Below are 27,070 nucleotides of genomic sequence, written 5' to 3' on the forward strand. Positions count from 1 at the left end.
TTAAAGCACATATATGGAAGTATTCGGAGTTCAACAAAACAAATTCAATGTTTTTGTAAAAACTTAATACACACATTTTGGAAAAAAATTACCACACGGGTACTAGTTACAGTTCAATTTAGAGTTCAACATTAAGGAAGATGGATGATCTGATGTTCTGCTCTGTCAGACGCCAGCTGATTGTATCATGCCAGTATATATGTGTATGTGTTTGTTTCTGTTCACACACTGTAAGTACATTCATAGTTTGTCAAATAGTCTATCACGCAGAGCTGCAGCTAGAAAACACTTGGCCAAATGTACACACAAAAAAGCCTTACTTGTTAAGAAGTTCATCCGCCTCAGACAGAGGAGGAGCAGGATCCTCAGAGGGAGGAGCAGAGCTGAGAGACCCCAGGACAGCACAGGGATGAAGAGACAAGGCCACAGGACAGAGGAGGGATGGTTACAGGACAAATTAGGAATGAATGGATAAAGGAAGAATGTGACATGAACAGGCCGTCCATTCAACACAGTGTACAGTGACAGTGTAATAAAGTTTGGTTAAAATTAACGTGAGAAGAAGAAATGGGGATAAAGGGATAAAATGCAGAGGTGGTTAGTCAAAGCAGTTTGTACAAAAATAACATTACACAATAAAAAAGTATTACTGGACAGCTACACTATTAGCATTTGTTTCTTAAAATTTAAAAAAAGGAAACTATAACTATATGGGTAAAAAAGTGACTTTCACGCTTTGATGTGATAGTGTTAACACCCAGGTTGGGTGAACAGTGGAGCAACAACACACAAAATCCGCCAATTTAAATAGTAGACAATAAAGCCAGGAATCTACCACCTTTAAAGAAACATTTAAACTGAAGGTCAGTTTTTTAACCCAGTCACTAGTTCAGTTTGAGTCATGTGCTAGAGCACTGTCCAAACCATACTGGTTTCACTCTATTTCAGGTAACATACACAGACTACACATATTTTTGCATGAAGAATGTTTGTGTTTGCATAGCATTTGCTGCCAAATTAACAACAGCTGAAACTTTGTTTTGAATTTTAAGTTTGCAACCTAGTGTTGTAGTTATGTGAAGGTACAGTTTCATTGTGTAGAAAGTCCTGTTATAAACACAGCTAATAGTCATGAAGTATATTTCCATACACCTGCTTTTCATCATCTTTATATTTCAAAAAAATATTGGACTTGAAATCTCTGAAGTTTTTAACCTTGGCTGACAGTGGTGTATTGATAAAAGCAAAGTGTGACATAGATCAACAGAAACAGTGACTAAATCACACTATTTCTGTGCTGATGAAAAGAGAACAAGAAGCCATGCTCGTGTCTGTTGCTCTCCGTCACCGTAGTGCACAATGTGGAGCAGCTTACAGTAGTACATGTAAAGACTGCTGTAGAAGAAGAGAGCAAGAGAAACATAAGGTTTGGAGTTAAAACGTTCAACATTGCACAGCATGCACTAGTTGTTGGTCTTTACAAATGCATTAGTTGTTTGGTAATGGGTGAAAAAGGAGCCAGTCGGATCTGTGTTCCCTTAGATCTAATAATCTAATCATCAATTAGCTGGGACGTCTGCCAAATTGTGAAGTTTCAAATGTCCTGTGGCATACACAGGTCTGCAGATGAGCCATTATGACATAACTGCAGAGGTTTGTGAGCATTAACTGACAGATAAAAGTTCATGTTTCCTGGCTTTTTGTTCTGCACAAAAAATTCTACAAACTTGTGATGGCAGTTTTGATTATTTGACTATTATATGATTATATAATGTTCACTTTTTTCACTTTTGTTACAGAAAGCTTCCCTTCAGACAGTGGATTAACCGATTAACTTCTTTACAGAAAGCTTCACGATCCACTGTCACTGTGCATCCAGCTAAGCACTATTCCATCAGTCCTCCCATTTCCACCCAACTGCTCTGCTTTCATACATGTACGAAGTGTGTCAGGAAATAGGAAGAGCCCCCTTGTCCTACATGAGGAAAACTGAATGTAGTATGCATTTCTAGGAGGCATCAAGTTGATGAGATAGAAGGCACAAGCTCTATAGACCTCCTGTCTTTGTTGGTCATTTGTCCCTGTTCTACAATATTCAGTTTATCAGATGAGGTAAAACATCTGACTCTTAAGGTTTCAGGTCATTTACATGTTATATATGTATACAGTATACAAAAAGCAAATCAGATGTATTTTATGTAAATCTAAATCTCTCATGTGCACCAAGCAGCAATGTCAGCAATCATAAGTTCAATTAAAGATGAAAAACAATGTGAAGATGCCATGTTTGTAGGTTTTCAGCTAATTTTGTAGTTTACTACTGTGCCCTTACTCCGAGTCACCAGAACCCTCCACCAATAGGGAATCGGAGGTCTCGGTGGGCTGTTCCAGATCTCTGTCAATGTCCAATCACGGTAGAGGACAGGAGACAAACACACATTCAGATCAACACAAACACACGCGCGCACACACACACAAAGGGAAATGGAGAGAAGGGAAGGAGAGAAAAAGACGAGAGACAGTCACATATACAGCAAGATTAAAAGAACAGACAAGTGTAGCAGACCTGCCAACCATAAAGAAAAGCCTACACCCCCATCTGCTACTTACAATTGGCCCTGGCCAGTGTGTTTGGTGCCAACACACACTACCTATAGAACGTAAGGATAAGGATTTATTTAAGGGCATAGGCTCCTCTTTAGGGAATGCTAATGGCTTACACCCACTTTTAGCCTCTAGGTCAAGTTTACATCTATGCAGCAGTTGATGAAGGATGTTAATCTCCATCCAGATTTGAATCAACTGTAAACATGCTCAACTTCTAAAATATTATATTTTAATATAATATATAGAGTAACAGACTTTGCTAGAATTAGCTGACACTTCTGTCACATTTCTAGGGTTCTACTCCCATACACTACTGAGCAGTAATGAGATAACAGCAGTGTGTTATTGTCAAACACTGATGACTGGTTCTTTCCTGGTTGCCATTCTTTAGTATTAGCTGTCAAGGTACACAGTGAATATACTTTCAGCAATGTTACGCTCAGTGTCCATCTGGATGTTGTTATACTACTACTCCTACTACTCCTCCTACTCCTACTACTCCTACTACTCCTACTACTACTACTACTACTACTACTACTACTACTACTACTACTACACATTCAGTCCCCTCTCAAAATACTGGAGGGGAATACATAAGCTAATTTATTTGTTTTTGCTGAACACTGAAGGCATCTGGATTTAAGATCAAAACATGGTCACAAGATGAAAGTTCAGCATTAAAAAACACCTATCAGCCACATATTCCAATATTTTATGCTGAAGCTAAATGTTTTCAGTGTGCAGCAAAAACAACTTAATTGGCATTGGTGTTCCAGTACTTTAAGAGGTGATTATACCTGTGATTATCAATCTGAACTTTCAAACTGAATCCTAAATACTGACTTAAACAATGACTTTAAAACAATTCAAACAGTAATATCAGTGTACAGTATATAAATGTCTACAGGTTGACAGGTCCCTTTTAGAAAAAGAAAGAGCAAAGAGTGACAGAGCAACAACAAACACAGACACATTACAAGTTGTATAGTAGACAAACGGCACAAGCACACCACAACATATCACAACTATTTACAGTAACTGGTAAAGACAGGAAACAACATTACAATACATGACACTATCAAAGCACCCCTCCTCAATAAGGATTTGCCCAATCCAGTATGAGAGACACTGTTCGAATTGTTAGGATGGTCAAATAGATAACAGGGCTACAGTTAGCTTTCTTTTCTCTGATGAGACGGTTGTCAAGAAACTGGCTTCCAAATTCAGGGTAGCAAATTAAGAAAAACCCAGTTTAACTGCACATATGCAGGGCAAAAGGCTAAAGTAAGGGAAAGTAACAGCTGAGCAGTGGATGAAAGGAGAGATTATTATAGTGTGACCCATTTTCATATTTCAAGTTTATCTGTAGTCTGACTGGAACCAAAACTAACAAAAAGCAGTCTCAAGTATATAAATTTTAAGATTTGTTAATTCCCAAGCCGGACCCAAGGATCAGTCCTTGGATTGCCCCTTGCACAGCTTAACAGATCAACATCAGCTAAAATAAAGCTGATCTTTATCCTTCACTTTCCTGTGACAACTTATTACTCAAGGTCTGTTGCAGCCACTTATACTGGACTTTGGCTTAGAGGGGTTTCTACATGTGCTCATCAAGACATGATTTTTACCTTAGGAAGCCGTCATCATTCACAGCAGCAGAAGGAGCGGCAGGCCCGGCCTCAGAGAACACATCCACCAATAAACTGCCGGCGCTAGTTGGAGCAGCACCAATGGGTGCAGCAGAACGAATTCCAAGGAGGTCTGCTGATGGTGATGGGGTGGACTAAAAAAAAAAAAAGGAAAGAAATACTAGGATGTATAAAAGGGGGAGAAAGCAAGCAATTCTGTTTATTAGGAGGAAGCCCTATAGAGAGTTTGCTTACAGCATTGGAGGCAGCCATGGCTGCTGTGTCTGGTCCCCGGTCGCTGCCTCCATTTAACTCTCCACCCTCCCTTTTGTTGTCTTCCAGCTCTGTCACAGACACAGCACCAGGCCCCTTCTTCTTCTTCAACTTAGCTAAGATTGATGACTCCCTCTCTGGGAAGGGAGGCATCTCCTCTAGGACAGTGGCCTAGAACAGAGAGGGAACAAGCCATATCACATTGTGGTTTCAGGGAAAAAACCAACAAACATAAAAACAACGATTTATTACTGGACCTAGGTTGAATGTGTTTGGCCCAAAAGGTATCAGAACTAACCAGAACATCAGTGCTAGCGATAGAAGAAAGCTTCAGATACTCCACAGCACGCTGCTGCAGCTCCACGTCAGAATTGCGGATTTGGCTGTCACAGCGCAACACCTCTTGGATGGTGGCCTTGGTCTCTGGGAACAGGTTGATAAACTTGATGTAGGCTGACAGAAGCAGGGCACGAGTCGGCACGGAGCACAGATGGAACTTGGAGTGGAGAAGATTGAACTGGACCAGTGGGCTGGATAACACATAAGTATGTTATAACACAGTCACTATAAACTTTTTCAACTGTCAAATTATTGCACTGCCACCCAAACACCAATATACCTGGAGCGTGGGTCACCAGCAATTAGGTTACCAAACTCTCCCAAAATATAGCCTCCAACCTTCACCATGTTCTCATGGCAAGCAGGAGCCTGCAAAGCCTGCAAGAGACAATAGTTCAAATGACATACATATACATAGATACAAGGTTTTACACTGCTGAAGCTTTCATTTTGCAGACACTAAAACTCTACAAGGTAAAAGAAACATTTATTTTTTGTAGTTTTAGTGTTGTAGATTAAAATGTATATAATTCATATGTTACTCACCAAAGACTTTTAGCTACTTTGATTTTTTTGTGATATCTTAAAGGTTGTTTCCACTCATACAATCAACATCTCACCATACCATAAATACCATTTATCCCATATCCATATAATCCTCCCTAACAAAACATCACTATCCTATCACAAAAACTACAGAAAAATATTCTACACCCTTGAGTGTAGCTGCAATACTGTGGCCAGAAAAAAGCTTGTGAATAGCACACTGACACTGTCTGGGTCTTTTTCATAAGTCAAGGTAGCACTAAACCACACCTCCATGCTTCATTGACTGGACTCCATGTTTGCTACTTCACTTAGCGTTTAATGACATCAGAAGTTCCACTTACTTTTTCCACAATTACGTATGACTGTGTTTTATCAGCTTATAAATATTCAGTTTTTTGGAATTTGTGACTTTGGTTGAAGATCACATTTCATGACCAATGTATGCATAAAATCAGGAAAATATTGGATAAAAAAAAGATGCCTCAAGGTGCCAAACTGAAAATGTTATAATAAATCTTACAACATTTCTTCTCAGTTTGAATCTTGTTTAAAACCTGTTGTCATCATTTCATTGTCATCCTCTACATCATTTTCAAGTAGAGGTACCTCAAAGACTGTCTTGGCGGCATAGCCCTGCACATCGTCTCGGTTGATGACGATCTGAATGACGCGGTACCACACCTCTTCACTGACGTAGTCTCCAGCAATGCGGATGAGGTTAAGAATAGTGTCCACGTACCAAGAGTAATCCACAGCATACTTCTCTGCAAGTATGGCCACTTTCAACACCTGAGTGAGAAAGGAATCACATCTAAACTGTTATGTCATTTTGTAACACTAAAATAAATGCCTTTTTTTTTTCTTTTCTTTTTTTTTTGGAACACTGGTGTGTCTTAATCAGTTAATTAAACAGCCCAGTGACAAGCTGTTTAGTAGATAAATAGAATAAACAACTAATGGAAACAAAGGGTCTTCATGCATATGGCATGAAATTTTCTTGCAACACACTCATACCCACCATCTCCTCTCTGATGGAGTAGTCTGCAGTCTCAAGGTAGCTGAGCATCTCAGCCACGATCTGCTTGGCATTGCTGCGATCACACATGGCATACAGCAGATCAGCTGCCCTCTGTCGAACACTCACATCCCTCTCAGTCTGCAGAGGCCAACAGTGACAACATGGAAGAGAGAAGAAACCATTGAACAAACAAGAGAGTACGTGTGGACTGTCCTGTGCTACTGACCAGAACACCACAGTCACAATTCTGTCAATCAATCAGTTTTATCAGACACTGTTCAGGCGTCATGTCTGAGGAACTGCACCTTAAGGGCATTGATGACTGTCTCAATGTGTGTCTTGACAGCTTCATGGGAAAACTCAGAACTGGCCAGAGTACACATGCTCTCCAGAGCCAGGTATCGCAAGTTGGTCTCTCTGTGCTGCAGGAACTGGCCCAGCTGGTTACAGGCACGCACCAGCAGGTTTGGCTCACTGTCCAACAGAAATCAAAACTTACTTCATAGCAGTGGTAATACATGTCTTTTTTCTTTAATTAAAATGCTTATTTTCTTTGAGATAAGGTCTAAGGTCTATAAATAGTAATACTTGTCTTATCTTAATCATTTTAAGATACAACGGATACACTGAAATTGTTACACTGCTGAGTTAGTGGATGGAATGGAATCACTATCACTGTGTGTCAGCTGTTTGATGCTGCTGCTGATTTTGATAAGTGATGATCAGAATGCTCACCTGTCATAGTGGATGATGAGTGAGATGGCCTCAAACAAGATGGCATTCTTGGCATTGGAGTGCTGCACCTTTTTGGACTTGGGCGGCTCCTGGGCTTTGTTAAGTATGGTCTCCAGACACTCTACCAGTCGGCCTTTGACAGCACCGTCTTCTGGTGGAGGGTAGCACTGTAGTAGGCGCAGCAGCTTGCAGGAGAGCCATGGTGCTGGAACAAAGTAGTATGTGTAGTCCTGTAGGTCAGTGGAGGCTGACGAGACAATCTGGAGAACCAAGAGCAATTTTCTTAGATGTAGCATGGTCAGTCAGAAGTGAATTCAGATTTTAAATATTTGGCTTAATGTGGTTATAATTGCTTTAAAAAAAACTTTTAAAATGTGATTTTCCCAGCTTTTATGGTAAAGACACATGCACACTTACCCTGCTGAGTCGGGAAACAGCCAGGGAAACACAAGTCTTGAATTCATCTGGATTCTTTTGGCTCAGACAGGTGATGAGAGAGATGGCTGCTGTCACTACACCCTGAGGCCCGTGCGCACACAGAGACACACACAGAGACACACACAGAGACACACACAGAGACACACACACAGACACACACACAGACACACACACACAGACAGACACACACACAGACAGACACACACACAGACAGACACACACACAGACAGACACACACACAGACAAAAAGAATAATCAAACTGATTTCTCACAGCAAGTTTTGAAGTTTAACAAATTTTTTTAAAGAAACAATTTTATGTCTTGAATAAAAAGTTTAAGATGCACACACAGACACTATTAATCACAAATCAGTTTCTGAAACCTATGCTCCAACATTTGGTTATGTTACCCAGCGCTGTAACATAGGACAATACAGTAATGTGAGTTACAAAATACACAGAAGGTTACAGGTTATAATACATCAGTAAACATTAACCTGTAATACAGTGTTCCCCTGCAGAACGTGCCTGTTATTCTCCAAGTATCAGGTGTTGCAGAGTGAACAGTGAAATTAATTGAAAAACATTTCTTCTTCCTCTTTGGTGCCCAACGTGACCGCCCAGCTAACCAATGCCTCAAAACAGCTCTAACCATATAGCTGCATGACTGCTGTCTGAACTGTGCTCTCACCATGTGTTGGTCGTTGAGCAGGTGCACCACGCGTGACGTCCACTCACCCATCAGTACCAGGTCAGGAGAAGTCTTATAGAGCCGCAGCAGACACAGGGCAGCTGACTGTTTCACACTGTCCATCGTGTCACTGCAGTGCAACATAGACGAGTTACCAGCAGTTAAATGAAGCCAGTGAAGGCAAGGGATACAAAGTGTTTGCCTTGTCACTCAGAGCATAACATAACATAAAAAACAGAAACAGGACAGGCAGGGATCACACTCACCCAGCGACCAGGATGCGAGGAATCTCGCTGGCGAAGGCCTCAGCCATCTCGCGGCTTCCCACATTTGCAATGCAGTGAAGTGCCAGACACATGAAGGTGGGGTTGCGGCTGGACAGGTCATTCTTGATGGCATTGTTGATCAGACGTATCAGCTCACTGTTGCTGTTTACCAGTACTGAGATGAACAGGTAGCCCTTATGTGACAGAGAAGTAAAGAGTCTAGTGAATCAACAGCAAATCAAGTGGTTCCTTCTCAGGGTAGCACAATTTAATTTTAAAAGAGGTCACACATTTCAGTAAAAACAAGTCAAACATTCAGAGCAGAAATGTTTTATTAGCATTTGGGTGCTAATGGTACATAAAAAAAAAAGCCTGCAAACAAGAGTCTGTTTCAGGATTGTACCCGAAGAGCTGCATCCACGTGCACTAAGAAAGACAATCAATTATCTAACTGCTAGCTTAAAACCTACCAAACATATACTGTATTTATGTAACCACCAAATTAACATGACAACAAGGGCAAATGTTGCTTGTCTGGGCTAATATAGTTGTCTAAGGTGCCCTTCTTCCATTGTGCACTCTTTTGCTGGTTTCCATCATTGTATTACTTGCCCTGTGCTTAACAATCATGGCAGAACTCACAGGATAGCTGCAAGGTTCCCTGTTGAGTATCTGCTCCTCTAATACTGCATGCTTGTACAAAACCTTTCACTGTAGGCATCACCTACCAGCTGTTCTGGTGTAATAACACACTGTACCTGTAAAACAGATTTCCTTGCTGCAGACATACTGTACTCGTCTTTCATCTAACTTTGATAACCACTGAGCAGAGCCTGGTGCTTGTTCTCTGAAACTCTCTAAATACAACCACATGGCAACTGCCAACTGCAGTTGGACTAGTTTTATTGAGAGGTGTTTAACCTTACTATGATTAAGGCAGCACACTACTCCCATCCAACATCATGTGCTTCTGTTGACCCCTTCTGGTAGAATTTAAGGCTAATTCTGCATTAACCAGTAGATGGAACCAAATCTAATGAAATATTATACAGAGATTTTTTATTATTAATCTTTAAAGTATAGAACTAGTAACTCTTTTTACTATAAGGTTTTAAGTAAACTAAGCTAGTACTATTCTCTGATTACATCCAGGATCAATGGAATAGTGGGACGCCACTGGCAGGAATGTGCATTAAGTGAGACTTCTGAGGGAGTGTTGATATGTGCAAGGATGTGACAGACAAGCTAGCACTGGGTTTGCAATTTAGTAAACCACTCTCCTTTATAGCCAACACTACTGCTGCTTACATTATACTTTAAAGTATATGTGACAGCATTGGCTCAGTTTCAACTTAATGCGTCTTTAATAAAAGATTACTTAAAAATTGCTTAAAATGCTTAAAAATACCTTAATCCTTAATCTGGTTTGGTTTAGACCTTGGCTTTTGATTTTCATTTATTTGGGGTTGGGGCCATCTCGGAATGCAGACACTGTGTGCCGTCTCAGAATGTAGTGCACCGGAAAGACCAGCTGACACACTGCTAACGCTACTCTGGCCACAAAGAACAAAGCCAACAACCCTAAAACAACACATATCAGATGTGTAGGATATATCTTATTAAATTTGGGGGTAACGAGGAGCTTTGAGTGACATATAAGTGGTTGCTATGAGGTAAAATAAAGAGCACGTGTGATGTGTTCAAATCCCACCACCACATTCACTCTGCACTCACCGTCTCATAAGAAATGTCAGCACATCAAAAATGCAATTCTGTCAAACTTACTTACTTAACTTCTAATATTTTAGATAGCAGCTAATACCCTGACATTGCCATAGTAACAAATACAAATCTATTCAATTACTGTTTAACACTTTCACAGTATTTTGATTAATAAAGATTAAAAATACAGACCATATGTGGATAGGTAGGTGACACATGCTTCATTTTACATCGCAGTGAAATGATCAGGTTGTGGTGCAGTACCACGTTAATTACATTACATATTTATTTCAATTATCTTATTAAATGTTTCATGCTTTACAAAAGTATGCCTAAAAGAAAATAATGAATAAATATCTGATAATTAAAATGACAATTTGTTGTTAACTGACTAATTACAAGGAAATATTGATAGATCTGCCATATTTGTACCATTAAAGAAAGTATATGAAACATAGGCATTGATAGGCACCTTTTACTCTGGAAAACATGTTTCCTGTTCACAAAATAAAACAGAAATGCAGGAATGACTGTTTTAAATTATTTCCATTATTATCTGTAGTATTTGTTCTGTAACAGGAACATTGGTGAATTCGGTTTGTTCTCAAATCGTTCAGAAAAATGTGATGCATGTCAATAGTGACTTTTTAGTCACAGTGTCATATCTAGTCACAGGGTATGATTTAGCTCTGTGGTGCAATATGTAAAGTGCCAGATTGCAGTTTGTAGTGAACCTTGGCATGTGCCAGTCCTACCTACCTACTATATTATGGGAGTCTTACAATGAAAGTGAAGTAAAGCTCATTATTGAGTCATAAGGTCAAGGCCAACCTCCAACTATCACAACTCCCAGTCAGTAATACATTCAGTCTTTGTGATTGAAATGCCTAATTACATATTTGTCATATTCCATAATTTCAACTTCAACTTTTTCTTTGTTGTCCAAGGGACGGTTGGTGGTTCTGCTGTCTTTGGTGGTACAGCAGTCAGCTCTCAAACAGTTGGATCATGACTCAACACTATTTTGCTAACTCAACATTTCCTGTTCCTGAGAAAACGGCCTACTATACAAAATCAGCAACCGTGAGGGGTCTGTTCTGCTTTAACATTAGAACATTAAACTGGGATAACGTATTTCAAACGACATTCAAATAGACCATGTGGACATGAATTGTCGAAATGGTATGGACAACTAGTAAATTATTTGTGAATCTATATGAAGAGAAACATACAATTTAAGCTTAATGCCATTGTTTTATTGCAAATGAAACAAACTGCAGTCAAAAAGATGGGTTAGGAATGGTACTAGTATTGTCAGTACAGCAAAGTAAAGCAAAACTGCTAAATAACTTATATGGCTGCACCCTGTTTTTTACTTCGAGGTTTGTTGGGGGGGGGGGGAAATGGAAACGTTATTGCAATTAAATTAAAACTACAAAAATGTTTGTATATGCTGTCAATGATATCTCTTAAAAATAAAGAAAATCTGAAATTGCAGGTCAGAAAGTATGTCAGAATGCATAGCAAGCATGTTACTTGTGATTCAAGGCCAGTATATGGGTAATAGCACACAGGTCACTGATCTCTAGTTTTGTCAACCCTGACAATCAGAAACCTGAGCCCTAACCTAGATCTGACGTCACTCAACAGAGCAGGAGTGAAAAAAAATATTTCAACATGATTACAATTCAGGCAGAGGACAGGATGCTTTAAGTACCAGATGGTCAAATGCTCAGCAGTGAATTCCCTGTCAGTTTCTTTAGCATCATTCAGACATAAAATCTGTAAAATGACCGTTTAATGTTGGGTTTATGCCATTACCAGGTCTGATCCTTATATATGACTGACATACTGAAATAAAAGCTGTATCTTAATTAACCTGGCACACAAAAATGTTTCATGAGTTAAAGTGGTGTCCCACAAACAACGTGGGCTACATAGACGATTGGAAAACATTTTTGGGAAAACCTAGATCTGATTAGAAGAGATGGCATCCATCCCACTTAAGTGGTAAATCTCTATTTCCTAGAAATATGGCAGAGTTTATTAGACGACCTAAAACCTTACATCTCAGAGTGTTTGTAGTCAAACCTCTACAAAAAGCCTACTCTGGACTTTTACGTTTACGTTTTAGCCAATTATCGACCAATATCTAATCTGTGCTTCATCTTTTTATCTTAGGTAACAATGTGACTACCTGCGCAAGAATAACCTGTATGAAGATTTCCAGTCAGAATTTAGAGTACATCATAGTACAGAAACAGCATAAGTAAATGGCACAAACAATCCTTTAGCATCAGACAACAGACTACTCTCTATACTTGTTTTGTTAGATCTTAGTGCTGCATTCAATACTATAGATCACAACATTTTATTACACAGACTGAAACATGTCATTGGGGTTAAAGGAACAGCACTAGGCTGGTTTAAATCCTATCTATCAGATAGATTCCAGTATGTGTATGTCAATTAATCAAGCTGCAAGCATGGTTTAAAGACAAGGGCTTGGATGTCCTCGATTAATACTGTGAGGAATCTCTGAGTTATCTTTGACCAGGATATCTGGTCTGTCCCAAGGTAATGATGCTGTTCTTTTCTCTCTCCTCTTTCCACTCACTCCAACCAGTTGAGGCAGATGGCTGCCCACCCCGAGAATGGTTCTGCTGGAGGTTTCTTCCTATAAATTGAGTTTTTCCTCTCCACTGTCGCCTAGTGCTTGCTTAAGTAGGGCTTTTGGGTTTTCTATATAATTGTGTGTACAGTTATATTTTGTAAGGTCTTAAATCTTAAATACCTTAAGATGCTTTGAGATGACATCTGTTGTGATTTGGCACTATACAAATAAAATTAAGTTTCATTTAATTAAAAATTCAATTGCTGCTGAAGGTTTTGTACACAGTCATCGCTAATGACAGACTGCAAATCTATGCATTTTTCCAGTTACACTGGCACCACTTCTGATTTTTTTTCAAACAATACCAAGCTCTACTTGGATAACAAACAACATGAACCAACCAAACAAAGCTTTTAGTATAAAACAAAGGCAGAAATGCTGAGGATGCAAACCAGCAGTCAAAAACTTAAAAAAGAGGGATAATGGGACACAGAGCACTGGATTTCTTTTGCTGATTCAACATTTTCAACTGGATGCTGGAAGTCAGTTAGACTACTACTAACTACTTTAGCACCAGATGCTGGTAAAAACTCCTGCTGCTGTTGTTGTGTGACCCACTATTCAGCTGACAGTTCTATCATTACAAGGAGATGTTAATCACACTCCTGAAACTCTGTAGTCTTGGGATGTCATGAAAACTGATACCAGGTTAATACCAAAATTCTGGAAACATGACGGTACTTCTAACCTGTTACCAAAGGTACTGAAAGTACCTCTGTAGTCGTCATACATTGTGATTTCTGTGGCACTGGCAACCTCAGCAAACAACCTTACAAGTGTAGTCTGACATTAAATACCAAGAGAATGAGGACTTTAACGCTAACACCAACATATGGGGTGGTGCCAGTGCAGCAACCAGACTGTTGCAGCAACCAGACTGTTGCAGCAACCAGACTGTTGCAGCAACCAGACTGTTGCAGCAACCAGACTGTTGCAGCAACCAGACTGTTGCAGCAACCAGACTGTTGCAGCAACCAGACTTTTGCAGCAACCAGACTTTTGCAGCAACCAGACTTGCGACTTGTAGGAAAAAAAGCTTTAAAAGTCATGTCTGGAGATACTTTTTTTTAATTTTGCTAAAAAAGTAGTTTTGCTTTTGATTTAGAAGATCAGGAATCATTTGAATGAGTTACCAAAAGCTGGTATACAAATGTATCTTTTTGAACTTTTGGAACAAAAGATGAAAACATCTAAAACTTGCTTAAAGCTAAGCACTTCAAAGACAGGCATCTAGATCTGTACATGGTTAGCGTTTGAGTTGTTGATTTGGAACTGGAAAGTGATACAAGGGTTATTGTTAACAACTGTCAAATTACTGGAATCGTCATATCCCGATAGGCTGATGGAGAAACTTGATGTGAGGTGGCTGCTTGACAGGTTCACTGCACAGCCCTCCTTATCTGGGAGAAGATCTTGACCCCACCACCACCACCCCCGCACAAACACACACTAAATTTGCAGGTCCACCCTCTAAACTGAGAGGCAGAAGTTCTAACCACTCCGACAGCACAACACACATGCAGATTGAAATGAGAATTTGTAAAAATGATGCAATGTATCAACCACAGAATATTCAAAAGTCAAGTCAGAGTGAAATAATTGGTGTGAATTGGCAACTCCAATTCCAGCGAATTACATTATTATTATGCACAATTCAACGCTGCAACACAACCAGTGGAAAACTTACAATCTGTTTCTCTGTGTATTTGTTGGAGCTCAGCAGGTTGACTGCCTCCATGTGTCCAAAGTCGATGTCATGGCCAAGCAGAAAGATGAAGAGCAGCTTGCACACATACTTCTTCTTGCTGTAGCCATCCAGAGCCTTGTCCCCTTTAAACTTGGAGCGGATGTTGGCCAGCTCTTTATTGATACGTTTGATCTCAGCTTCCTTGCTCTTACCTGAGGGGGGAGAGGGAAAAGCACAATGTCAGCATTTAGAATATGCATGTTGAAGCTAGCTATAAACAATTCCTATATTTTAGAGTTCAACAATTTTAGAGAAACCAAGTTTATCTGGAAACCTAGTGCAAAAAGTGAGAGCCTCTTTGATCATCTACTATCGTAAGTGTTTTGGTATAATATTGCCAGGAGATGCCCAAACTAGTTATGTGATCACTCACATAACTAGTTTGCATTCTCAAACTCAGGTTGAAAAAAAACAAACAAACAACAAATTAACCAAATTATTAACACCAGTTTACAATTCTTTCACTCTCAAGGTTAATCTGTTGTAGGGTCTCAAAAGTATCAAATAGATACACCAATCCTGTGGAGCCCTCTTACAGTCCTAGAAATCTACTCCCATTAATACAAATGCACCTCGGAGCTGGCGGGTGCTGTTTATGCAGTTCCTCTCTTCCTCAAGTGAAAGTTGTTTGGTTTCTATATAATTCTGTAAGGTCTTGACCTTACTACATAATTACTACCTTCTGCCTTTAGATGATTTGTGTAGTGAATTGGTGGTATATAAATAAACTGAATTAAAGTCAAATGGCACAAAACTGCTGTGATTTCATCTTCAACCAAACTCCCACAATACAATAATAGAGGAGAGAATGCTATGTGAATGGTCTCAGTGAGGAGACACAATTTGACTTCAGACAAAATGATGATAGTGGTAAAGCTTCTCCCTGAACTATCAGTAGCTTGCAGTATTCTCACATTACTTTTTGGTATCGCCTCAGGTCAGAGATGACACCGAACAAGTGCAAGGTAGCAGTATGTACCAGTTCCGCAACTTTCACCCAATGGAAAACCAAAAAAGCAAGATCCAGATTTGACCCCTGTCAGTACAATGCAATGGAACATAGCTATTTGTATACATGAACCATTAAAGTGACCTCTAATGGTCCATAGAGAGATTCTTTCACTCCTAGTCTTGGAATATGAGGACTCTATTAATTCTGTGTAGTGCATTGAGGAAAAAAACTACAGCCAGCGGCCCTTGTCCAGACTCGACACAACAAATGAACAGTCCAACAGAATTGTTAAATACAGAAACTGATGAATCTGGTAGCTTTCAACAGAATTGGAAAAAAAGTTTGCTAAAAGTTTTTAACCAGAAAGGTGCTTTGGCAGATGACACCTAAAGTACTCATTTGGTACCGATGTTAAACAATATCTTTCCTCACTTTCTTTGTCAAATATTTTCCTGAGAGGTTATACCAGTAACACCAACGCCTCCACCTACACAGGCCAAGACAAACAAAAATCCAAGGAAACAAATTTTAGAAAGGACAGATCCTGGTGGTTCCTATGCAGACTTCCACAGGTACTGACCTAAGAGACATAACTGCACACTTTTAAGTGTTTAAAAGCTAAAGTTTTAGTTCATATTTAGTTCAATCCAATAAAAAGCAGGATTCGAGATTCAACATATTTTACAGTGAAGGGACTCAAACACAAGTGAGAGCTAGTTATATTTTAAAATGACAAACACAACTAGCTTAGAAAGAAAGCCTTGTTCAAATTATTTTTCCCACCAAATGGCACTGTTTGAAGTATTAATAGATAATAAGTAACACCCATCAAGCAACAGGTTTGGTTGAAGATGAAGTTTATATTTCCATATGTACTAAACTGGAGTCAACAACCTTAGCTAAGCCACTGCTCTAATGCTGTGTTCAATAATTACTAGGTGCATTGTTGTTAAAAAGCTGTTGTCACTGTTGGACGTAGTATGACATGCAGTTACAGCATAAACTGTTTATAGATAAATAGGCAGATGAAGGGTTGGGTTCCAACAGCTGGTTCAAATTCAGATCAGATTCCAGGTTGCCAACAACATGGATTTCCTTAGATAAGTCTAACAATCACTTGCAGTACCAATTAATTCTTGTCAGAGTTTCGTAAAAGGTTGGGTTATGTGATGCTATATACAAAACTGCACTGTTTTCCCATATAAACGTTTTCAGGAATGGTAGCAAGAGAATGGTAGAGGTTTGGTGTGCACATGTTAAATCTTCAGTTATTTATTTCGCTCACTCCTTTACATTAAAGGCCAAGTAAAATAATGAGATTATTATTATTATTATTATTATTATTATGAATATATGGAATTTTTAGGAAAATAAAATCCAGTCTTCCATCCACTGGTTCACCTGTCTTGTGTCATCAATGCTTATGCTAAAGTAAAGCAATGAACAATCCAGGTGAAATAAGCTAATACTTTCACTGCAAGTACAGGGAAGGTCAAAAAGGGGTGGGAGGCCCTACAGTGGTGCACAGGTCCGACTTGGGAGTGCAGCAATGTAAAAAAACTGTTCATATTACAATGAGACCTGGAGCATCAACTATTCAGCCAAGACGTGGCCATTACTACCCGTCATCAATCACACAGGTGATATCCATAACACAACATAACACTGTCATATTTATATGCTGACCTATTTTAGACACATACAATACAATTTGAGCAAAATTAAATATCAATGACAACCAGAGACATCAAGACAGAACAGTGCGCTCCACATAGTGAACGTTATTGCTCAGTGCACCGTCAGCTGTGTGGTCAGATACGTTTAGACATCAGAATGTCTAATATTGTACAGATGTCGGTGATGTCAGTGTAATCAAAGCGACAGCCAACACTCAAAAACAAAAGGCCTCGTTTTCTGCATTCGAGCATCAGGCTTTTGGATATATTACAGCAAGGAATTGGAAAACGGTCAGGTTACTGACAACATACTGACAAGTACTAGCTAACTGCTGTAAAAACAACTAGTTAGTCGCAGGTGAAAAATTGGAGACGTACAGTCCATTACCGCTCTTTGCGCTGCTGCCCCATGTCATTTCAGTACAGCGTTCCAACTGATATTTTTATTTATTTTATTGTTAAATAACACAAATTAGTAGGTACATTGAGAAAAATACCACTTACAGTTTCTAATGTCCGAAATGAAAACTGCTAATCCGCGCATTCCATCTCCTTTCGATACTGCCGGCATTTTTGCAGGTTTCTGTCCTCACTTCGGCCTTATCCGTAAAAAATGAACTGACGCTGGTCAGCTTTTCACACTGGACTGGAGTGGAAGATGACCAACTTGACGTTTTGTAGTAGCTAGCTTTCTTCGCAGGTTCGCTACAACTTTATTATTTGTTACCTTGTTTGTGGGTGGCTAGCTCTGGTAGCATTTGCTAGATTAGCTGGATGGCGGTGGATCGACCAGCAGTAGGATAAGTTAACGTTATCCCTGTTAACTGGCTCGTTTCCGCTGGCTGTAGCAGGCTAACGTTATTTCATTCAATCCGTATCTAGCTAGGATAAGAAGCGACACGCATCACATCTATAGCAGCAAATCAGTAAAGTTGAAATCACCCACTATTTGACCGTCACTAAAATGACTGCAGTCAGATGTGTTAATAAAAATAACGTCCGGGAATATAATTAAAGTTACTTCGAGTCACGCACCGTAAAGCTAGCTTAACAGCTAGCTAGCTAGCTGGCTAGCAATATAATTCAAATACTGGAATACATCACCGGTTGACCGGAATAACTCAGTAAAGAGCCTTAACTGCCAACCAGTGATGTGAAGTTGTAGCGTAGCGGTCTTATCACGCACTAAATGCGGTAAATATATGTATAATTGATGTCCGTTCTAATTCTCCAGCCTCCACTCCGTGGATCGGATAAAGCTCGTGACAGCACAACCAGCCGCGTGACCGCGCGACGCACCGTGCGCGCGTACGCTGGACGTTTGTTTCGACAGAGGTTGCTCCGCCGCTGATTGGTCTGATTGGCTGATTACTGCTGTCATCGGTCCGGGAGGAATCCAAACCTCCATCCTCTGCATTAGCGGTCCTGCTCGAATTTCCCTCCTGTAATACCTAGTATACTTAGTATTTTAAAAATGTCACAATGTATTAGGTGAATCATTTGTTTGTTTTTAGAAATAATGGTAGATTTATACTTTATTTGACAGTGAAGTATGAAATGAAAGAATGAAAGTATTAACTATTCTCAGTTAAGGTCTTAACTGAGTAACATACAGGTAAGTAAGACTTTTATTTCTCTTCCATTGATGAAATTCTTCACACGAACAAAATAGGCAGTTTTCTTGTCATGTCTTGCAGCTTTGATAAGAGGCTACAGACCACTCCTCATGGCTTTATCTGCAACAGACAGAGCCTCAGAAATGTGAAGTTTGTTCTTTCCAGGTATTCCGATCTTTTTGGGACGCCTCCAAATTAGTTCTTGGAGAACATCATTCTTGTGTGGGACTGCTGAACCTGTGGACCACATCAGTGTTTTCTGTCTCTTTTTATTCAACCTCTGCCACAGTGGCTCCATATCTCAGCATTTTTTGTGTGACTTCTTCAATCTTCTAGATGAACAGCCCTTCTACACTGGTATATTTGTACCTCATTCATTCATACTTCACTTTTCAAGCCCTCATAATCTGATTGCTGTGTTTTGTCTTTTTTGTTTTACAGTATTTGATCAACATGGATGGAATGGAGCTAAGTAATTTTTAGCTTACTTAATTAATAAGTAATGCTGATAGTATTTATTGTAACTATAAATGTTCAGATTACCTGCTCTTTTGTTAACATGATGTCTTCTTTATTTTGGTTGTAGCCAGTCAAACTCAGGTTCACCTCTAAAGCATCACCTTCCTTTAGCCCGTGTTACACTACACATTTAAGGTGGCATTATTTTCCACCTGTCCTGTATAAAAGGCATTCTAGAGGATGGTGCTGTCATTGTTGAGGTAGAGAAGCTGCTAAAACGGTTCTTCTGCACTGTCTATATTAAAGGGGACATGTATCTTTGGGGTTTTAAATAGGTTTTAATGACTAGAACAACAGTTGCGTCACCTCACATCACCTTTGGGGTCAGAGTCAAACCAGGTCATCTGTATTTGTTATTCAAAAACGGAAATCAGAAAAAGACCTGCTGCACATGTACAATTAGCAAACAAAGCAGCTTTTTGAAGCGTTTGCATACACTCCTGCTTGTATATATATTGTATATAGCTATGTCTAAATATCCAATAAAAGGTTGTAAACGTCACTGGGTTCCATTTCTTTTCTCATGCATTGATTAACTAAGCTGAACAACCAAACAGTGCTCTGCTGTATGGGCTGAAAATGGATGTCTGACTAGTGCCAGTGATGTGGGACCATGCAAAATGTAGTCCGACAGATGCTCCAAGGACAACTGACAACTGACTGTCTGCTTGTGTCCTTAAAGCTACAGGTACATAGAAGGAGAAAGGAACGGTTGGATGATCACAGCTGAAGAAGGTGATCATCTTCGTAGACCTACTTTTTGGTAGTCCAGCCAGTTGCATGCATAACTACATCCCATAACATAAGTGTCACTCCAGCCCTAACAGACAGACAAGTTTCCTATTGATCACACTCAGCAACAGTCCTCAGCTTTTCTCCCTCTGACTCCACCACCAGCAGCCTGTCTTTCAAACCCCTGGTGATTCAACCATCATCAGCCTCATCTCAGAAGGTGATCAGATATGATAAAGATAAACTTTATTATCATTGGAACATCGTACGAGATTAAGAGCTTGAGCGCTAATTCTCTGATTTGGCCAAAACAACCTGGAGCTAAACACACACAAGACTAAGATGGCAGAGGACATGAAGAGCACATATATCACAGTCTGCTTTAAAACACACTCTAAAAAGCACAACAATAGTCAAGATGTCTTCTTCCTCTAGCAAAACTGCCAGACACAGAACATATTGCATTATCGTGGTTAGGACAAAATGAAAACACAGCCAGTCTTGGTTGGTTGCTTTCTGTTTTTGTTACTTTATTATTTCTACTTTATAGTTCGAAGACAAATATTCCGAATTTATCGTTGCGACCCGGTTCTGAATACGACGAGGAAATGCGTCATCAATACCTAGGCGGTGCCTATGGTGTCTTCCAATCAGAAATGAAAAGGTTGCTGTCGTGGGAGGGGTTAGGTAAGACTTTGAAACTCACGCAGTCAGGCTGAAGATCGAAATGGCGGCGCCAGCAGAGAGGATGGAGGTAAGGGCTTACATTTGGACATACAGCAATCTTTCGATTTTTATTTGTCGCAGTTATCACACTTTTGTTATTCAAGGAAACACGTTGCAAACTGTTACACAGTCTTAACATGTTGGCTTGTGTCGTTAACCAGGCCCTACGTAGTGATGCATCCATTTTAACTTAGCTAACGCAAACGTTACTGGGGTTGAAACGCTGCCGCTCATTCATTTAGCGTCGCATGTCTGCCAGAGCTAAAATGTTTAAAAGCTATTTAAAACGCCCCCCGTTGATTTGTGAGTTTAAGGGATAAGCAAATATAAGCCACTGATGGTGTGAGCAGACCGTTCGAGCGAAAGCCGGCCGGCAGTGTTTTTGAGACTGTGGGACCGCATGGGGACTAACGTGTTAGCTTACCACCTAGACAGCTAACGTTAGCATCACTTCAAGCGTGGATGCTGGTGGTCTCTTCTAAGCTACCGCCTTTACTGTGTTCAGCAACTATATCGTTTAGGACACATGCCCCACTTGGAAAGACCATTTCATGGTGTTTTGGTTTACTATTAGCATTAACATACGTTTAGCTGGTTTGTATGGTACGCCAGGTTTTTTTGTTTGCAGGTAGCAGCACCCGTTAGATTAGCTTTACCGCGTGCATAGGCCTGATAGTTAATTAAATGTAGGTTTTAATAAGTTGTAGTCGCCACGTAGATGGCTTTTAAAGTGTTATTTCTAAACTTCAGGGAGGGGGAGGGGGGTCGCATCAGTACTATGAACCATGTGCTCTACTCTTTGTGCCGGTTGAAGGACTGGCCTTGCAAATCAGTTAGCACAGTCCCAGCGCGGCAGAACTTGAATTTCTGAAATACCACTTGTATCATTCAGTGACCATTTTGAAGTCAAAACATACATTTGTATTCCTAAATATTTTTCTGTTAATCAGGCCATTGTGTTTATTGAGGCTCTTTGGGACATTGTACACTCGCCAAAAAGGCCTCCAAAAGTCTGTACCGGAGATTTTTGTCTGTAAATACATACTATGTAAACTACAGTCAGTGATTCCACACAACATAGCAGGACAGTCCTAACCTCATATCCTATATACTGCACTGACACTGTTCTGATGAATGTCTGACTACTGTAGAACATAAAACCCACAGAAGTCCACACACAAGAGTGGCTTCTGTTCTCAGAAAGAGAAGCATCCACAGCTCACACTATAAAGGTTTCAGTTGTGTGATGAACCAGAGCCACATGGTTCATCTGGTCTTTTCCAGTGTGGGTCAGTACATTGCACCTAGAAATCAAGATTTAGATCACTTTATTAAGATCATTATATTAGCTTTACCTGCTCAATTAAATGAAAAGAACCAGAGCAACATAAATATTACATTTGAAGTCCATGAATATGGATTTCTGCCAAATGACTAAATGTAACTGAATGCATACTTTAGCAAATTAGAATGTCATAATTGTCTTCACTTGCATGTATTTATGACAAGAGCTTTTAAAGAGAGTTGAGAAGTTATGACAGACCTTGTTTTGTGATAAGACTTCTAGTCCAAAAAATGGACCAAAGCCCACAGCTACTTTAAGCTCCACGTGTGTCCTTGTTGAGGTTTCTCAGGGGGAGAGCTCAGCCAAGCCTGCAGCTGAGGATATGACATCAAAGGACTACTACTTTGACTCATACGCCCACTTTGGCATCCATGAGGTAATTTCCTCTTAGCACAGCATACTGCAGTGACTTCATATTCAACTTACCAAAACATTTCAAGTATTCCCTTTGTGTCTTAACTCTTCTACTTTTTTTTTTCTACCTCTGTAGGAGATGCTGAAAGATGAGGTTCGCACTCTGACCTACCGCAATTCCATGTTCCACAACAAGCATCTGTTTAAGGACAAAGTGGTGTTGGATGTGGGAAGTGGGACAGGCATCCTCTGCATGTTTGCTGCCAAAGCTGGAGCAAAGAAGGTTATAGGGGTAAGGGTTCAATTACAGCAAAAAAAACTTTTTTGATTATTTTTAGCACTTGCATCACAAGTTTGTGGAGTTTAATCAGTGGCCTCTTTACATAGCCAGCATAAAACAGATAAGTGTGAATTTAAACATTGTTCTTTGGCTTTGACTTAATAGATCGAGTGCAGTAGCATCTCCGACTACGCTGTGAAAATCGTTAAGGCCAACAAGCTGGATGACGGTGAGTTAACGATGCAGTGACATGGGCTTTCTGGGTATCATGTGGATCAGAGTTGTGATGCACCTTCTGACCTCTTGTGTCTCCAGTTGTGACCATCATCAAGGGGAAAGTGGAGGAGGTGGAGCTGCCTGTGGAAGGCGTAGACATCATCATTTCAGAGTGGATGGGCTACTGCCTCTTTTACGAGTCCATGCTCAATACAGTCATTTATGCCAGGGACAAATGGCTGGTATGTACTGTGTGTGCGCCTCTCTTAGGTTAAATTGCCATGTGTGGATTATCCTCATTTGCATGGTGCTTGTTTGGCCTTAAAAAGATGAGACAGTTCAGTTTATTTACAACCAGTTTGTATTAAAAACAAAGACTTGCATTTATAGAGAAGAACCCAACAAATTCCACCTGGAGCAGTACTAGACAACAGTAAGAGGGGGGAAAAAACTTTCTTTAGTGGAAGAAATCTCCAGCAGGACGAGGCTCAGGGTGGATGACCATCTGCCTACACTAGAGAGAAAATTATTAACTGTTAACCACTAAACCAGCCAAGGCCTAGCACAAACACACGGTTGGTAAACTTTAGCAAACTAGCTGTTTTCTGCCAGAAACCAAAATCAAGAAAAACTGCAGATGGTCAGTAATTGCATCACAAATAATGTGCCAATTTAAGTGATTAAGATGGTTTCAAACAACTTTGGAATGAGCATTTAGAGCATTACACTTTAGATACACTCTGCTTGGCTGTGTTCCTGGATATTTTACCTACACGGTTTAAAATGTGGCCTGGGTTACTTCAGCATTGTTTCAAATCCGAGATTGATTCAGATCTTAGGAACCCAAATAGGGTAAATTTAGTTTTTTTTTTGCTTATTTGATTGTGTTAGTAGAGAGAGATGACTCTGGAAAACCATTTTTCCCCTCTTTCTCTCTGACAGAAACCCGATGGACTAATTTTTCCCGACAGAGCAACACTCTATGTCACTGCCATTGAAGACAGGCAGTACAAGGACTACAAAATCCACTGTGAGTAGTCTTTTGTCTGACTCGGTGTGTGCCTATAAAGTGCTCAGTTTCTCAAGGGCACAAGAACATTCATCCGCCTCCATGCAGCACAGGACTGATCATCACTAGCTGTAATGTACATGCATGGTTGTCTGATTGCTCTGTTTGCTTTTGTGTCTTTGTATCAGGGTGGGAGAATGTGTATGGGTTTGACATGTCATGTATCAAGGAGGTGGCAATTAAGGAACCCTTGGTTGATGTGGTGGACCCCAAGCAGCTGGTCAGCAGCGCCTGTCTCATCAAGGTGGGTGGTTTAATACTTTAGTACTGTGCTTGTGGAGCGCGACTGGAATAGAAATGTGTCATTTTTCCACTGTTTTATGTTTCACATTTGGCGTGACGCATTGCTGTGGCTGTTTGTTTAGGAGGTGGACATCTACACAGTGAAGGCAGAGGACCTGACCTTCACCTCACCGTTCTGCCTGCAGGTGAAGAGAAACGACTACATCCATGCTCTGGTCACCTACTTCAACATCGAGTTCACCCGCTGTCACAAGAGGACCGGGTTTTCCACCAGTCAGTATACTCTCTCATACAACTCAAACAAATGTTTTACCAGGCTAAAAATGAACATATGCAGCAGTGAGATTGCTTTTAGCTGAAACGTTTCTACAGAAAGCATATTGTGAGTGGCATGTTAACAGAGCAACAGCAGCAGATTTGGATGTTCCTGGATGTTTTTACACTGGATGCGTTCGAGTTCAATACAAAGTGCAGGTCACCCTCATGTTTTGGAAGTGCTCAGTGCCCCATACACTATCTGGGGTTGCCCACACAAATACAGCAAAGAACAATTGTGGCCTAATAATACAGTTTGGTTTTTGGTTCTTGCAAGCCAATATGTGGGCTGTGTAGACGGCATAATATTAGCATATCAGTTGTGTAACATGTATCAGATATTTTTGAGATGTTACATTGCAAAGCTAATTGCTTTTTTTGTTGCAATGAGAATGAACCACTGTTGTGAGTTTTCTAGATGACACACAAGGTGTGTATTAAGATGTTAATGTTAGCTAATTGACCCTGATTTTTGTTTTTTCCAGCTCAGAAGTATGTTCTTTCTTTACCTCTTGTTGTTGTTGCTGTCCTTCCTTAAGTGCGTTGCATTAAGAGACAGTACAAAGTGTAGGTGTATGTTGGCAGAAACTTTGATGAGTGGTTGAATTAACAGTAATTGTTACCCCCTTCCCCCTCCAAGGCCCAGAGTCTCCCTATACCCACTGGAAGCAGACTGTCTTCTACCTAGATGACTATCTGACTGTGAAGACTGGCGAGGAGATCTTTGGAACCATCAGCATGAAGCCAAACGTCAAGAACAACGTAAGCAGAGATTTACCATTCGCAACATCTTCTGTTTTGGTTTGCTCTGATTTAAAGAGTGGTTAAGCGGGCTGCTTCTCCACTGCACATGCTTGCTGTGTGCATCTTGTCTGACGTGCTGCTGTGTTGTTTTGCAGAGAGATCTGGACTTCACTATAGACATCGACTTCAAGGGTCAGCTGTGTGAGATGTCAAAGACGTCAGAGTACAGGATGCGTTAGAAGGCCCCTTCCCCTTTCTCTCTGTCCCCTGTGTTAGTTTGTCTTTAGAGGACATGATACGGTTTGACTGGGAGTCTGTACAATAGTTTGTCACTCCCTTGCAGCAACATTTTAAAGACTTTTTTTGTGTTTTTTTTTTTTTTTTTCTTTTTGGCATGTGCCTGGAGTCTTGGCCTGGGTTTCTTGTTTTTTCTTTTTTTTTTTTGTTTGTTTCTTTGTTAGTTTTTTTTTTAATTTGTTTGTTTTTGCTCGTGTCAGTCCTGTGTAGACACAAGCGGCCCAGCTGACACATGAACATGTGTACATAGTATTACTGTTTGTACTGTACTTTGGCCCTCTGTATGTTACATTACACACTTCAGCTACAGCTCTTGTGTAAGTTTGGATTGTGTTGAAGCTGTAGGCGTGTGGCTCTGTGGATTTTTCTGTGCACTCGAGAAAACTTTCTTCCCGCACTTGTGTGTACAAGTTATTAGAAACTATGTAACTGACAACAAAAGGCAGTGTTCAGACTAAGAATAGCCATGTATTAAAACAATGATCATTCATGGGGACTGTGTTAGTGTGAAAGCAGTTCTCCAGCTTCCAATGGGCAGAGACGTGCAGGAAGTTGGCTTGTAGGCTGGTGAAGGCACAGCAGTACACAGTAGAATTGGTAGAATGACACTGCACACTCCCTTGTCTTACACTGGCACAGGGTTGCTGAGTAACATTAGACTGTGCTGCAGCAAATGCTGAAGGTCAGCTTGTAATGTCTGTCATTGTGCAGCCCCACAGTGATGTAACGACTTCAGAAAGCCAAAGCCACACAACATACTGATGACACACAGCATGTGTCACTTACTTAGTCTGTAGTATGTTAAATATCAACAAAATTTACCATTTATCACCAGGACATGATGTACAGTTTTGTGCTATGCATTGTGGGAAGACGGTGCACAGTTACTCTGCTAGTCTGCTGCCTGATTAGAGTGAACATACACATCACCTACACCTGCTTACAATCATGTCGTGTGGTTTTGGGCCTCTGCACAAGGAGCAGCTGATCTTTCATTGGATCTATATCAGCTTTCCTTCATTATTTCATTTTGATCAGGTCCCGTCCTTGTGGGGTTACCATGGCAGCATTGGAGCATCTTGAAGTGTAAGTTAGTTCTAAACCTGCTGGGACCAGATCCTTCCAACAGGTTTCCTGATGGTTGTGTAGCTACAGTGTGTCTGAAGTAGTAGTTATGTTGGCAGTCTGCAGACACTGTTCTGACTCACCACACTTTGATTTTTCTATTTTGTATTTTTGTTTTCTATCTGCTGCTTTTTAAAAAAAAAAAACATACTAATAAACAACTAATGTAACTTTT

General features: G+C 40.2%; 2 protein-coding genes across 4 annotated transcripts in view; one reads left to right on the forward strand and one right to left on the reverse strand.

Moving 5' to 3' along the window:
• ap2a1 (adaptor related protein complex 2 subunit alpha 1) overlaps positions 1-18,601 on the reverse strand; it is a 28,152-nt gene extending 9,551 nt beyond the window's left edge. Inside the window, exons 1-14 of one of the 2 annotated variants that reach the window (XM_026345063.1) lie at positions 17,819-18,601; positions 14,627-14,838; positions 8,544-8,737; positions 8,278-8,407; positions 7,567-7,668; positions 7,150-7,409; positions 6,720-6,888; positions 6,415-6,552; positions 6,003-6,185; positions 5,128-5,225; positions 4,807-5,038; positions 4,491-4,679; positions 4,236-4,390; positions 321-383 (exon numbers count right to left, since the gene is read on the reverse strand). In XM_026345063.1, coding sequence (XP_026200848.1) covers positions 321-383; positions 4,236-4,390; positions 4,491-4,679; positions 4,807-5,038; positions 5,128-5,225; positions 6,003-6,185; positions 6,415-6,552; positions 6,720-6,888; positions 7,150-7,409; positions 7,567-7,668; positions 8,278-8,407; positions 8,544-8,737; positions 14,627-14,838; positions 17,819-17,885 — 2,192 coding nt within the window. In that variant the 5' untranslated portion in view covers positions 17,886-18,601. The remainder of the gene's footprint in view (positions 1-320; positions 384-4,235; positions 4,391-4,490; positions 4,680-4,806; positions 5,039-5,127; positions 5,226-6,002; positions 6,186-6,414; positions 6,553-6,719; positions 6,889-7,149; positions 7,410-7,566; positions 7,669-8,277; positions 8,408-8,543; positions 8,738-14,626; positions 14,839-17,818) is intronic. The other variant, XM_026345072.1, reaches the window with a different exon arrangement.
• Positions 18,602-20,860: 2,259 nt separating this feature from the next.
• prmt1 (protein arginine methyltransferase 1) lies at positions 20,861-27,070 on the forward strand. 2 transcript variants are annotated; one of them, XM_026357167.1, is made up of 10 exons: positions 20,861-20,935; positions 22,542-22,628; positions 22,743-22,898; positions 23,052-23,115; positions 23,202-23,344; positions 24,045-24,132; positions 24,300-24,415; positions 24,537-24,687; positions 25,370-25,491; positions 25,629-27,070. In XM_026357167.1, exons 1-10 carry the CDS (start codon positions 20,909-20,911, stop codon positions 25,710-25,712), a joined length of 1,038 nt encoding a protein of 345 aa, XP_026212952.1. In that variant the 5' UTR covers positions 20,861-20,908; the 3' UTR covers positions 25,713-27,070. The 2 variants fall into 2 exon arrangements, with proteins under 2 accessions (XP_026212952.1, XP_026212945.1); XM_026357160.1 differs by having other exon boundaries at positions 20,862-20,935; positions 22,533-22,628.

The sequence above is a fragment of the Anabas testudineus genome, chromosome 8 (genome assembly GCF_900324465.2).
Source record: "Anabas testudineus chromosome 8, fAnaTes1.2, whole genome shotgun sequence".
NCBI classification, from domain to species: Eukaryota; Metazoa; Chordata; class Actinopteri; order Anabantiformes; family Anabantidae; genus Anabas; species Anabas testudineus.